General features: G+C 49.6%; 1 protein-coding gene across 2 annotated transcripts in view; it reads left to right on the top strand.

The window, feature by feature from the left end:
- Tuft1 (tuftelin 1) overlaps positions 1 to 12,947 on the top strand; it is a 44,443-nt gene extending 31,496 nt beyond the window's left edge. For both annotated transcript variants that reach the window (XM_038311371.1, XM_038311370.1), the window contains 7 exons: positions 175 to 288; positions 3,847 to 3,975; positions 4,732 to 4,826; positions 8,800 to 8,905; positions 9,617 to 9,700; positions 10,860 to 10,960; positions 11,488 to 12,947. In XM_038311371.1, the coding sequence (XP_038167299.1) occupies positions 175 to 288; positions 3,847 to 3,975; positions 4,732 to 4,826; positions 8,800 to 8,905; positions 9,617 to 9,700; positions 10,860 to 10,960; positions 11,488 to 11,551 (693 nt within the window). In that variant the 3' untranslated portion in view covers positions 11,552 to 12,947. The remainder of the gene's footprint in view (positions 1 to 174; positions 289 to 3,846; positions 3,976 to 4,731; positions 4,827 to 8,799; positions 8,906 to 9,616; positions 9,701 to 10,859; positions 10,961 to 11,487) is intronic.
- The last annotated feature ends 252 nt before the right edge of the window (positions 12,948 to 13,199 follow it).

Raw genomic sequence — 13,199 nt, 5'->3', positions numbered from 1 at the left:
CCAAGTCCCTTAGGGATTAAGGGAGAATGTTTTTGTGGACCCTGTGTGATGCTCATTCTTTTGTGAGGGTGGTCCCTACAAGTGGTGCAAATCCCAGTGTTGGGCAGGAAGGCAGCCTTCTCTTACCAAGTCATAGATGGGCAGCTTCCTTTCCTTTCTCTGTTCCTGTTCTAGGCTGACACCTGCATGAGCGAAGATGTCGAGAGCTTGAAGAAGACCGTGCGGGAATTGCTTGCCAAGCTGCAGGAGGCCGAGCAGCGACACCAGTCAGACCGTGTGGCTTTTGAGGTAAAGTGTAGGACTGGCTCCTGGATGAAGTGCCAGCGACTTTCTCAGCATGGACTTCGTTTCTCTGGGTGGACTGTAGCCAACAATGCAATGCTTTCCATGAATGTTAGTTAAAGTGTTTGCTGTCCACATCTGGCCGCAGTTCAGAGGTCAGGCCTTTTCTTTTCCCTGCTGTGCTGAGGCCTATGCCTTCCTTCTGCTGGATAGGCAGTGCTCTACCTCGGGGCCACATGGCTAGCCCTTGAAGGTTGGCTCTTGATTCTCTGTTCCACTGAAGTCGAGTAGTAGTCCTGGATGGGCCGCAGGTAACTCAGGAGTCATTGCTTTGTGTACCATAATAAGAATCCCAGCTTCCGAGGCTCCTTGTTGGCAGGCACTGTTGCTGTCCTGTTCACAGAACTCCAGTGCCTGGTGCAATACATGGCATAAGGTAGGTCTTTCATGAGTGGAGGCTGAGTGAATAAGTCTGTGTTGTCAAAAAGATAACCAGGCTGGTGGACACACAGGGCTTTGCCGCCTTTATTATTGTTATAGTTGATTCTTTTCTCATAGTTTATTTATTTTATGTGTATAGCTGTTTTGTCTGCATGTGTGTGTGTGTGTCACATGCATGCCTGACGCTTGAGGAGGTCAGAAGCGAGCATTAGAGCCCCTGGAACTGGAGTTCTAGATGGTTCTGAGCTACCAGATGGGTGATGGGGATGAAGCCTGGGTCCTCTGGAAGAACAGCAAGCTCTCTGATCCACTGAGCTATCTCCAGCTGCTGTTGTTTTTGAGACAAATCTCATATAGCCCAGGTTGGCTTTGAAAAATTCCTGATTCTTTACCTTCCCAAGTGCTGGATAGTGTGTGTGTGTGTGGGGGGGGGGGGGGTCCAGGAGATTGAGATTGACTGCACACTAGGCAGGCATGGTACCAGTAAGGAAAATTTCTGGCTCTGTAGTTGATTCTGTAAAACATTGTGTGTGTTTGTTTGTTTGGTCAGCCAGCCGTTCATTAGTGCAGTGAGCAGAGGACACTTTGCTGTCCTAGCGTGCATATAGAGGTCAGAGAACAGCTTACAGGAATCAGTTTTCTCTTTCTACCATGTGGGTCCTGGGGACTGAACTACATTTGCCCTGCTGAGCCACCTCGGCAGCGCCCCCCCCCCCCCCGCCAAGTAATCTAGATTGTTTTAGAGGATTAAAAAAATACAAAATCTATGAATAGGAAAAGCCCCATTCTATTAAGAATGTGCGAGATCTTTGGTTCAATGTGGAAAATCCTTGGGGTGTAGAATGCTGTGCGCTGGGCAGCTCTCTGTCTATTCTATGTGCAGTCTCCCTTCTGTTACCTGTTACTGCTCACAGATAGATATGGTATGATAGGATTGTGTTTGCCGCAGGCACACTGGGAGCTTTCCCATAGAGAAAAAGAGTTGTTTTTTATATTGTGGATGGGTGGTTGTCACAGTGCATACTTGGAGGTTGGGTTTCTCTTTGCTGGAGTTGGTTCTTCCCTTCCACCACATAGATCCCTGGCATCAAACTCAGGTCTCCAGGCTCAACGGCGGCCGCCTTTACCTTCTGAGCTCTCTACTGACCCTAAACTCGGGGGTTTAGAGAAGAAGATCGAGGATGAAGGAGAACGGCACTGAGAATGATGACCTGCCTTGGGGTTAAGGAGACTGAGCCATGACATGGCTTTTCTTAGAGCTGCTGGACGAATTCATGAACGACCGTGTGGGGTGTTTGTGAGCGCTTGCTACAGCAGGTTTAGAAGAGGGAGACTGACTTAGTGTTTCTCAGTGCTGGGTTGCTAAGCAGACTTTCCTGTTAAACATAGTTTGACTTAGGGCAATTTTCAGACCAGTTTGTGAGCAAAGCAGCCCTTTGGTAAAGGAGTTCCCAGTCTCTGTCTTGTAACCCAGTGTAGATAATCTGGTTATTTATGTATCGGTTTGATGACCTCCTCTTTCCTCTATTCTCTGGAAGAAATACAAGGAAAGGAGGCTGACGCTGTAGCCCTAAGCAGGTTTAGGACTTGGGAGGCCGTGAGAAGTTGTGGCATTCCAGACATGCTTGTGATTTCTGACATCGCGTGGTGGAGCCTGCTGCTCCAAAGGCTGGCCTGAGGCAGCAGCAGCCAGTTTGGGATAGCAGAACTGTTCTTCACCCATTACAGCAGGTGCCCCTTAGGTCAGGTTCCTCCTACATGAACAGGGGAGGCTGAGCTACTGTGACAGATTTGGAAAACAAGTCTGGTTTGTTTGGTTTCTTTTCCCCTTTTGGGCCTGTTGGTTTTTGTAGGTTTGTTTTTGCATCTTTGTGATTCTATGATAGACTTTGGAGGTTTAGATCATGGCTGTGTTAACTGTGCTCTGGTACACATCAGTCTGAGCGTGGTGCTTATATACTGAGAAGAGAGCCCTTTTTCTAAGCTCCTGCTCAAGAAGCTGGCCTGTTTCAGGCTAATACTCATTTTTGAGGATGTTCCTTAACCTCTCCTGATGAATACTGTTTGTCCAATCTGCTTTTCTGAACCTGGGGGTATGAAGGGCAAGACTGACCATTATCATAAGTATTGCCTGTCATGGAGTATGGATTTCTGGTCTACTGGCTGCCTGCTGTCAGGAGGAATTTGCAGTAAATTTTCCTGGTTAGGGCAGGGGTGTTATGCGGACAGGTTCCATCACACACTTACGCATTGGGCTTTCTCTTCCCTGATTCACCTGGGTCCTCCAGAGGTTATCTGGATCCTCTTTTACCTAGTGGTGAGGCGTCTGGGGTGAAGGGGAAGCAGAGAAATGGATGGCGAAGTTCCCGGTGGCAGCGCAGGCCCTGGCTTTCTCCAGCTTGTTCTGTGCCAGGGCGAGGATTGGACTAAGTGAACTTGCTGCATGCGAGGAACTCGTGGCTCTTTGGAAATGTGGGAGGACCCCAGGTCTTTGTGGCATGAACTTACACTGTGCTCAGGGCCACACAGAACCTGAAAACCTGCTTAGGGCTGGGAGGGTGTTTAGAAGGGATTTCTGTGAGACTTGAGGGGTAAGCAGGAGTTGAGGAGATGTAGGGAGAGCGAACAAGGCAAGTTATTTCTTTACTTTCCCATTCTAACAGTTGAAAGTTCTGCTAGTCTTTCCAAAGTGCTTTCTCGTCTGCTGGGCAGATTCTGCATGCTGCATTGCAGCACCTGTGCAGGCCCCATGTTGGCCTTGGTGTGGAGGAGGAGATGTGGGGAAATGGCAGGCTAGAAGTGTGTCTCCTGGGCTATTTGCTTCTGATTAGCAGGAGAGTCGCAGCATTGGGTTAAGCTTGGTCAGCACTGGAGGGCCATGGAGGTGTTGAAGGTGTCAGCCAGGGGATCTTGATGAACCGTGTGCCAGTTAACCTTGGAGATGGCATCAGTCTGTAAGGGCCAGTTACTCTCCATGGTAGTCCTGGTGGAGATGGGGGGTGACAGCGTGCTCATCGTGGTGGCTTCCTTTGTCCCATCAGGGTTCTGAAGCCTCCCCAGGTTCTCTTTCTGGGGCTTATCTGTGTTTGCCTTTTCTCTCCCGCCCTTGAACACACATCACAGGTTACACTCAGCCAGTATCAGCGAGAGGCAGAGCAGAGTAATGTGGCCCTTCAGAGAGAAGAAGACAGAGTGGAGCAGAAGTCGGCAGAAGTTGGGGAGCTACAGAGGCGCTTGTTGGGGATGGAGACGGTAATGGTGATGTTCGGGGCCAAAATGGACCAGAGGCTTCTTTTACCGGTAGCTCAATAGCTCAGTAGCATCCCTTTCCAGCAGCCATGCACACCCACTTCCCATCCCTTCCAGCACTTTAAGAATGGAAAGTCAGGGCTGGAGAGATGGCTCAGTGGTTAAGAGCGCTGCCTGCTCTTCCAAAGGTCCTGAGTTCAATTCCCAGCAACCACATGGTGGCTCACAACCATCTGTAATGGGGTCTGGTGCCCTCTTCTGGCCTGCAGACACACGCACAGACAGAATATTGTATACATAATAAATGAATAAATATTTAAAAAAAAAAAAAAGAATGGAAAGTCAGACATCCAGCCTCTGTCTTCTTCCACTGCAGGAGAAACCGCTCCCACTTTAGACCTGTTCTTATACAGGTGCCCCCTTTGGGTTTCTGAGGATGCTTCTTAGCAGCCAGTCACTCTACCTGGTTCACCCAGGACTGGCCGCCAGGGCTGGCAGGTGGGTTTGCACAACGCAGGTCTAGTTCTCCCTACGGCGCTGGGTGAGGCTGGGAAGTTTCTGTGTGCTGAAAGTGGGAAAGGCTGTCCTCGACAGGGGAGGGCACCCAGCAAACCAGCCTGGCTTGCTGCTCTTTGGCAACAGGCCCAGGCCCAGTGGCAGCCAAGTTGCCGTTCAGGTACCCATTTCACCCCAAGCACAGATTCTGTTGCTGTCCTTTCCTGCTACATGCCTTTTTTGTCTTCCCCCCCCCCCTCCCAGGAGCATCAAGCCTTACTGTCAAGAGTCAGGGAAGGGGAGCTGGCCCTAGAGGAGCTGCGGACCAAGAACGCTGACTGCCAAGCAGAAAAGGAAAAGTAAGGGCCCTTGCTCACTGTAAGGTTGGGTGTAGGAAAGAGGGCGGGTGGTGCAGCCTGCTGCCAGGGCTAGGAGGAAGCTGGCGCTGAGGTCAGATCTTCCAGTTCCAATTCACTGTGCTCACATGGGCTGGAGCCCCACCCAGGCAGATACTTTTCTGAAGGCTGCCTTCTTCGGGGAGCTCATTTAACATGGGCAGTGACCTAAAGAAAAGGGTTTTATGGCTTTAGAGCTAAGGTCAGGCAGAGCTGAAGAAGCATGGCTGTTGCAGCTCCACTAGAGGAGCTTTCACTGTGAGCTGCTCGAGGTTTCTCACTCCTAGAGCAGACACGCGGGAAGCTGCGGAAGATCATGTAGTCTCTCCAGTCTTTCAGAGACAGAGCGGATAGCTCCGTGAGGACTTCCTGTTGCTCTAGGCAGTTTAGATAGGAACCAAGAACTACCTGCTGTCCTTGCAGACCTGTAGGGATTACTGAGAGTTTTCTGCCTCCAAGGTTAGAGGGTTTGACAAATGTCCTCTGAGGAGAGGGGCTTAGAGGCGTCAGGTCAGCAGGACCCACAGAGAAAGACTGCCTCCTGAATCTTCAGTACTGGATAAGATGTTGACAGGGCATGGTGGCACATGCCCATAATCCTAGCACTTGGAAGGCTGAAGAGGATTGCTGTGAGTTCAAGGCCAGCTTGTGCTGCAGAGTGAATTCTGTCTCTAACTAAACTTTCTGGGTGCAGTAGTGGTGTGGTCTGTACCTGTTACCCCAGGTTCTCAGGAGGCAGAGGAGGAAGGACCATGAGATCTCGGCCAGCCTGGGCATTGTAACAAGGTCTGGCTCAAAAATAAATGAACAACAAGCAAAAACAGTTAGGTCTCAGGAGGCCATAGTGGGTCTGATCACCCTTGTGTAAGTGACCCTTTTCAAGCTCAACAGACATTACCTGAAGGGCCAAGATCAGAAGAGTGTCACAGTCCCCCGTCTGAAAACAGGGGTATTTTCTCTTCTTTAGGACAACCCAGGCTTGACCTTCCCAGCATGGAAAATTCGGGCATCTTTTTATTGTAGTGCCCTTTCTGGTTTGCGTTCATAGCACAGTAACTTTAGAAGAACAGTTGAGGCTGGAGTGGTGGCTCGTGCCTTTGATCCTAGCACCCAGGAGGTAGATACAGGTGGATCTCTATTAAGTCGAGGCCAGCAAGGTCTACATAGGAAGATCTAGGTCACCCAGGACTACATAGTGGGACCTGTCTCAAAAAAAAAAAAAAAAAAAGAAAAGAAAAGAAAAAATGGGAAATTGGAAATTGTCTCTACAGAATATCAAGTCTTTTCTTTTTGCTATAAATATTCTACATCAGTTTTTTTCTATCAAAATTTTTTATTTTTTATTATTTTTTTTCTATTCTCACATATATTACATCCTGACTGCCAGTCTCTCCTCTTCCCACCTCCCTCTCCCTCAGATCCAACCCCCTCTGTCTCCCCTCAGAAAAGAGCAGGCCTACCAGGAGCATCAAGCAAACATGGCATAATGGGCTACATGGTTGCCACTGGTCCCCCAAACCAACAATGAACAGTGGTTTGGGTGGCGTTTGTATTAGGTATCCTAAGTGATCTATAGGTAAAGTGTAAGGGAGGATGCAGAGGACATACGCAAATACTAACGAGGAAACGAAGCCCGTGAGGTAGATTTCTATAGCCATTCCGCCTGTGGGGGCTGAGGGGTGGCTGTGTTCAGAACCCCCTCTTCCTCTGTTTGGGACATTCTCAGGGCAGACTAAGAGAAGAACAAGAGAAACAATGCATGAGATAATCCCAGACTAAGGCTCTGGAATTGTGTTTGACTTCTGCATGCCCTAGTGTGGAGAACCGAGTGTGGGACTTAGAAGGTTATGGGGCACAGATGCGTGGTGGCTCCACCTCAGCCCGAGTACTCCCCACTTTCCAGCAGCATGCACTTGTCTTTGGGCAGAACTGGGGGTAGCCAGTGCCTGTGGCTCTTCAGGACCCTCTGGGCATTCTCAAAACTGACTAAGGAAAATTCCCTCTGCTCACAGCATTGCGACATCAGGCAACTTTCTACCTCTCTCTTGTTTTGTTTTGTTTTTCGAGACAAGGTTTCTCTGTGGTCTTGGTGCCTGTCCTGGAACTAGCTCTTGTAGACCAGGCTGGCCTCGAACTCACAGAGATCCGCCTGCCTCTGCCTCCCGAGTGCTGGGATTAAAAGAGTGCACCACCACCACCCGGCTCTACCTCTCTTGACACTGATCATGGGTCCCACAATCTAATCCTAATCTAAGACTATCTAGAGTTGATTCAGGCCCCATGCGTCAAGGGCTCAGTTCTACCTCCCCTTCAGCCGACAGTCAAAATGAGTATGCTGAAGGCCACCATGTACCACCTTCCCATTACCTACAAAATCATGGGGTGGGGTGCTTCCCAGTTGCTTCCTCAGGTCAGGAAGCGGCACATGGGGTGAGGTCCAAAGTGCAGTGTGCCTGTTTCCGGGGAGTTAGCATATGCTGTCCTCTTGACGTGTATGCCTATGCATTTCTGGACTCAGGAGGTCTTTGAACACTTTATCCAGTGTCTCTCCCCTTGATGTTGGAGAAGGACTGAAGTTTAACTAGCCCCATCCTGCAACTATCTACAAACCCCAGCTAACATTCCCTTATTGTACCTAAGACACTTTTGGCGTTTCTGGAGATTCTAGGCATCTTGTCAGGAGCTGAGAACTCAAGACCAAAACCTGTCTAGTGAAACATGGCCCGTCACTCCTGTGCTTGGAAATTTATAAGGATTTGAGGAGTACTCTGTTAAGAATTAAGGACAGCCAGTTGTGGTGGCTGGCACATGCCAGTAGGATTTGCTGAAGGAGGCAGAGGCAGGAGGATCATGAGTTTGAGGCCAGCCTGGGCTATACATTTAAGAATAAAAAACAGGGGCTGGAGAGATGGCTCAGAGGTTAAGAGCATTGCCTGCTCTTCCAGAGGTCCTGAGTTCAATTCCCAGCAACCACATGGTGGCTCACAACCATCTGTAATGAGGTCTGGTGCCCTCTTCTGGCATGCAGGCATACACACAGACAGAATATTGTATACATAATAAATAAATAAATATAAAAAAGAATAAAAAACAAAAAAGAATTAAGGACAGCCAATGGAGGTGGCACACACCTCTAACCCTAGCACTCAGGAGGCAGAGGCAGGCAGAGCTCTGTGAGTTCAGTGCCAGCCTGGTCTACAGAGCAAGTTCCAGGACAGTAGGGCTACACAGAGAAACCTTGTTTTGAAAAAACATAAACAAAAACAAACAAACAAAATTGACAGAGGAGCTGGAGAGGTGGCTCAGACACTGACTTCTTCCAGAGGACCTGGGTTCCATTCCCAGCAACCACATGGCCCCTCACACCTGTCTGTAACTCCAATTCCAGGGGATCCGACAGACATGCATGCAGGTAAAACACTACTGCACGTAGAATTTTTAAAAATTCTTATAAATTTTTAAAAAATGTAAAAAGAGCAAATATTTCTTATTGAGGATCTTGACTTTGTTTGCTTAGAATAATGTAACTTCCTACTTAAAATTTTGGGGCAATCAGAAACTTATAACACGCAGGACAGCCAACTTTCTCCTGACTTTAATACTGAAAAAATTTAATAATAATGTTAATTAAAAAACCAAAAACCTACCTATGATAAGGCATGCTGATGCGTGTCTGTAAATCTCGTACCTTAGGAGACTGAGACAACACCTGTGAGTGCAGAGCTAGCCTGACAGGTTTCAGGCTACTCAGTGTGGTCATGGTCTCCAGAAAACAAAACAGCCGAAACACAGCACTCTGCCCCCTAGTGGCGTGCACATGACTTACGCTGCCTCGTCCTTTGAACTAGACATCTCTAAAGGGCAGGCCACGGAGGCCACAGGGACTCACACTTGGTGGCACTGTGACTTCACCTCGCCTCCTGGTCTTTGTCCCCAGGACTGCTGCTCTTGAAAAGGAAGTGGCTGGGTTTCGGGAAAAGATCCACCACTTGGATGACATGCTCAAGAGCCAGCAGCGGAAAGTTCGGCAGATGATAGAGCAGGTAAGGGGGGGGGGGGCTGTCCCATTTTTCCTGTCCTGTGTTCACGCCAAGCTTGTGCTTTCATTACCTGTTCCCTGAGCAGCTGAGTTTAAAGCGGTGCATCCCGTGAGCAGCATGGGACACACATGGAGTTCAGGTATTGCGTTCCTGTCCTTCCCTAATATTGTATTTGCATCTCATTTCCCACTGGTAAAGGAAAGAGGCTGCTCTCACCTACGCTCTCTTTTCTGGCAAACAAGTAAGGAGTCCTAACAAACCAATTATCTTTGAAGATCACTGTCTCGTGCCTCCTGCAGCTCCCCGGCCTCACTCTTTTGCCTGAGCTTTAGCGTAAGGTTCTCCTCTTTAGTGTAACGTCATTTCCTCCCTTCAGGCCAGCTCCCTTTACATGTGTTTTGTTTACTGCCGTTTCCCATTGTCCTGAACAGCAGCTATGATATGATAAGCACTCAATGAATGTTTCCTAGACGAATGAATAAATAATTTCACTTTGCAGAACTCAAAGGACTAGGTTTTGCATCGTCTGCTGTGCACTTTGGATTTAAGGATGGCACTTCTCACTCTGCTATCCCTGCTTCTGTGTTCATTCTTAGAGAAGCATCAGTGAAGCCTTGAGCAGAGCAAGGCTTCCCTCTAGCCAGGGTGGAGTTTGGTGAGTGCGAACTGAGTCTCTGCAGAAAAAAAAACTCCATGTTTCTTGTGTCTTCGCAGCTCCAGAATTCAAAAGCTGTGATCCAGTCCAAGGATGCCACCATTCAAGAGCTCAAGGAGAAAATTGCCTATTTGGAGGCTGAGGTCTGTGTATGGGAGAGCCCCAACAGGATAGGCTGAGGTCTGTGTATGGGAGAGCCCCAACAGGATAGGCTGAGGTCTGTGTATGGGAGAGCCCCAACAGGATAGGCTGAGGTCTGTGTATGGGAGAGCCCCAACAGGATAGGCTGAGGTCTGTGTATGGGAGAGCCCCAACAGGATAGGCTGAGGTCTGTGTATGGCAGAACCCCAACAGGGAATTGAGTTCTTGAGAAGCCTGGGCACAGGAGGGGGCTTGGTTCTATCTAGCAGCTGCTTTCTATGGAGTATCTGAGAGTGTTGCTCTATGGTCAGTTGGATTGTGAGCAGCTAACAGTGGCAAGACCTGTCCCTGCCAAAGGACAAAGCATCATGGTGTAAACCACCTACCGTGGTACATCTTGACCATATGGACTTCGCTGACAGTGGAGCCAGGCTTTGAAGGAAGAGGGCACATTCTATAGTTAGCATCTCCTCACAGTTCTGGTGATGGGCTCAATCAGCATCAGGTTGACTTCCTGGTCTCATTTTCACTTGGCTGCCAAGCCCTTCCCGTCTGTTGACCACCTGCAGATCACTTTGCAGTCCACTGTGTGACATCCCTGTAATAGGGGAGGCAGATGGGAAACGGTATTTAGAGAAAGTATGGTCTAGAGTTAAGATAAAATATGTTGGAGGAAAACAAAAACAAAATTGTAAGGACTGGAGAGATGGTTCTTGGACTTACGTTTGGTTCCTAGCACCCACATCTGGCAAGCCACAGCCACCTGTACGTTCAGCACCGGGCATCTGGCACTTCCTTCCAGACTCCGAACCTGTATGCATGTGGTGGGCACTCACACAGACATACATAGAAATAAAAAGTAGAAGTCAAAACAAGAGCAAAGAAACTACAGATATTTAAAAACTAGGCTGTTGATGAAGGCATATGACTGTGTCAGCTGGAGACAAACTCTGGACAGGAAATGTATACAGAGGAGGAGCCAGAAGTGAGCATTGTTGCTGCCTTACTGAGGAGCCAGCACTGGAGGCAGAGAGTGGTGTCCTGTGATGAAGATGAAGGGAGGGGTGTTGGTAGGCATGGAGTTAGCGGGAGCGTCCATGCGAATTAAAGGGGGCGTGTGGCAAGGCTGCGAGGCCCGCCGTAACCATGCACGCCTTTCAGAACCTGGAGATGCATGACCGCATGGAGCATCTAATAGAGAAGCAGGTCAGTCATGGGAACTTCAGCACGCAGACCCGCGCCAAGACGGAGAACCTGGGCAGGTGAGTACATGCTGAGCGTGGGCCCGGGCAGGATGGGAGAGAGTGGAGGAGCTTCGTAAAGCCTTCCGTGCTGAGGCAAGGAAGACGGAAGCCCAGCCTTCTGTCCCAGTCTCCAATCTGAGGTCACCCAGCAGGCCACTCTCTAGCCCAGGACCACGCATGGCTTGTGAAAGTATATGAACACCTAAGAGTGCATGTAAAATTTATATTTATAATATTTACATATTGCAAATTTGTACATATATTTGCACATTTCTAGAGGAGGGTCTTTTGTTTCTAAGAGAGTCACAAAAAGGCCCCAGTCTAGGAAGATCAAGAATGTCAGCTGTGTCCACTCTCGGTTGTTTAACTACCCATCCTTATCAGCCACCCTTGCCACAAGATAAATATGTCCTGTCACAGCTGCTCCTCCAGGTAGACCTCAGGAGATGAGCCAGCACCAGGGTGTGGTATTCCAGAGGTGCCAGGGAGGGGTTGCGGGGTGGGAGGCAGTAGCGCGGCCTCAGTGTTCACTCCTCTCTCTCCAGTGTTAGGATATCCAAGCCCCCCAGCCCTAAGCCTATGCCTCTCATCCGAGTGGTGGAAACCTGAGATGCCGGAGACGCTGGGATGCTGCCCTTGCTGTTGCTCGGACCTGCAGAGAAGCCCACCACCTCTGTAGGCTGTTGATACCGACTGACTTCCCGACCGAACCCTGGTAGCCCCAGGTCTTGGGCTCATGCCCCAGGCTCCTATCCTCTGCTTGCTGGCTGATGGAGCAGAAGCGTCTGTCTCCTTGGGACACTGCAGGCCTTGGGAAGACATTCTCCTGCTAGCAGGAACAGGACAATATTCTTTCTCCCAGTGACTGTCTTTCTGGGTAACCGCTTCCCTGCTGTGGACACTGGAGTCTAGCTGCCCCGAAGCCAGGCCCTCATCACCTCTGGAGAAGTGACAAAATTTGTCTCAGCCCCCAAAAGTTGGAAGCACAGGCGTACAGCGACTGGAGAGTGTCCTGAGGGAATGAAGTTCCTTCCGCAAACAAGGCTCAGTTCTTAGCAACAAACTTTGTTTCTCTACTTGGCTCCACCCTGTGTCATGCTCTCGGGGGGCCTCCCATGGACAGCCATTGGGGGATAGGTGGCCAGGCCTGGTCCTAACCAGAGAGCCGAAACTAGATAGCCTTGCCTTTCTAGGGACAGAGGAATGGACCTTCAGGGAGCAGATTTTAGCAGGTTCTTAAGGACCGTGAATGGTTTCTGCGACCTCACTCCCCTGTGGAAGCTCCCAGTCTTGAGGTTTTCCCCTGTGGCATCCCAAATGGCACACCTCAGTCTTCCTGACCCGGAGCTAAGAACCATTTCCTCATCAGTCCCAGCAAAACTGTCACTGTATTTATTTTGCTAAGTTATTGCTGGTTTTGCTTGCATCTCATAGCTGATTTAATACCAGTGTTCCGCAGTCTTCTGCAGAGGAGTTTGGGCGGACCTGGACGTGGGGAGAGCACTCTGGTCGGCTCCCCAGGCCCCCCTCTAGCTGCTGCTTTTCATTTCTTCCTCCTGTGTCAGTTTGTAATTCAGGAGGCTCGTGTCTGTCCCCAAGTGTGTGCTGCCCGGGGAATGGGGCAATCAGGACTGTTTCCGGGGTAGGGGTGGGATCTTCTAACCTCTCCACCCAGAACAGTTTCAATTCCAGTCCTGAGTGTCCCTGCAGCTCAGTGTGTTTCCTGTAGTGTCCTCCAGTAGCCTCAACAGCACTCCAGCACCTGAGCGCGGGACCACAGGGACAGCTTTAGTCTTAAATCTTCTTAGCTCACAACCAGGAGCCTTAAGTCTGCGTGTTTCTGTGTCAGGACCAGGCCCAGGGCCTGGTGTGGTCTCTACAGTGTCCTGAGACTTCAGTCTCTACAGAATAAGGGCGTTGAACACAATCTCCATGCCCCTTCAAATTCTTTTCCTGTCTGTGACACAATCATTGTCTGGTGACTTCAATAAATTATGCTAACACATCTCTTTGCCCCATGGGCCTGGCCTGGTCTCCTACACCTTGGAGAGGATGAAAGAAGGTGGCATCCTGTTGTCACCATCTGAAAGATGTAATACAGCTCCTCAGACTCTGATGTATGGGTGGTGTGGTATTTAGAAAAGGTACAGCCACCTGGCCCCGTTTTGACCTAACCCTAGCTTTGACCCCGTTTGGGGGCATCATGACCTTGTGGGATCCCTGAACTTGGCCATTCTGTGCCCTGATTTGGAACAGC

The sequence above is a fragment of the Arvicola amphibius genome, chromosome 14 (assembly GCF_903992535.2).
Source record: "Arvicola amphibius chromosome 14, mArvAmp1.2, whole genome shotgun sequence".
In the NCBI taxonomy this organism is placed as follows: domain Eukaryota; kingdom Metazoa; phylum Chordata; class Mammalia; order Rodentia; family Cricetidae; genus Arvicola; species Arvicola amphibius.
This window is presented reverse-complemented; position numbering and strand designations above follow the sequence as displayed.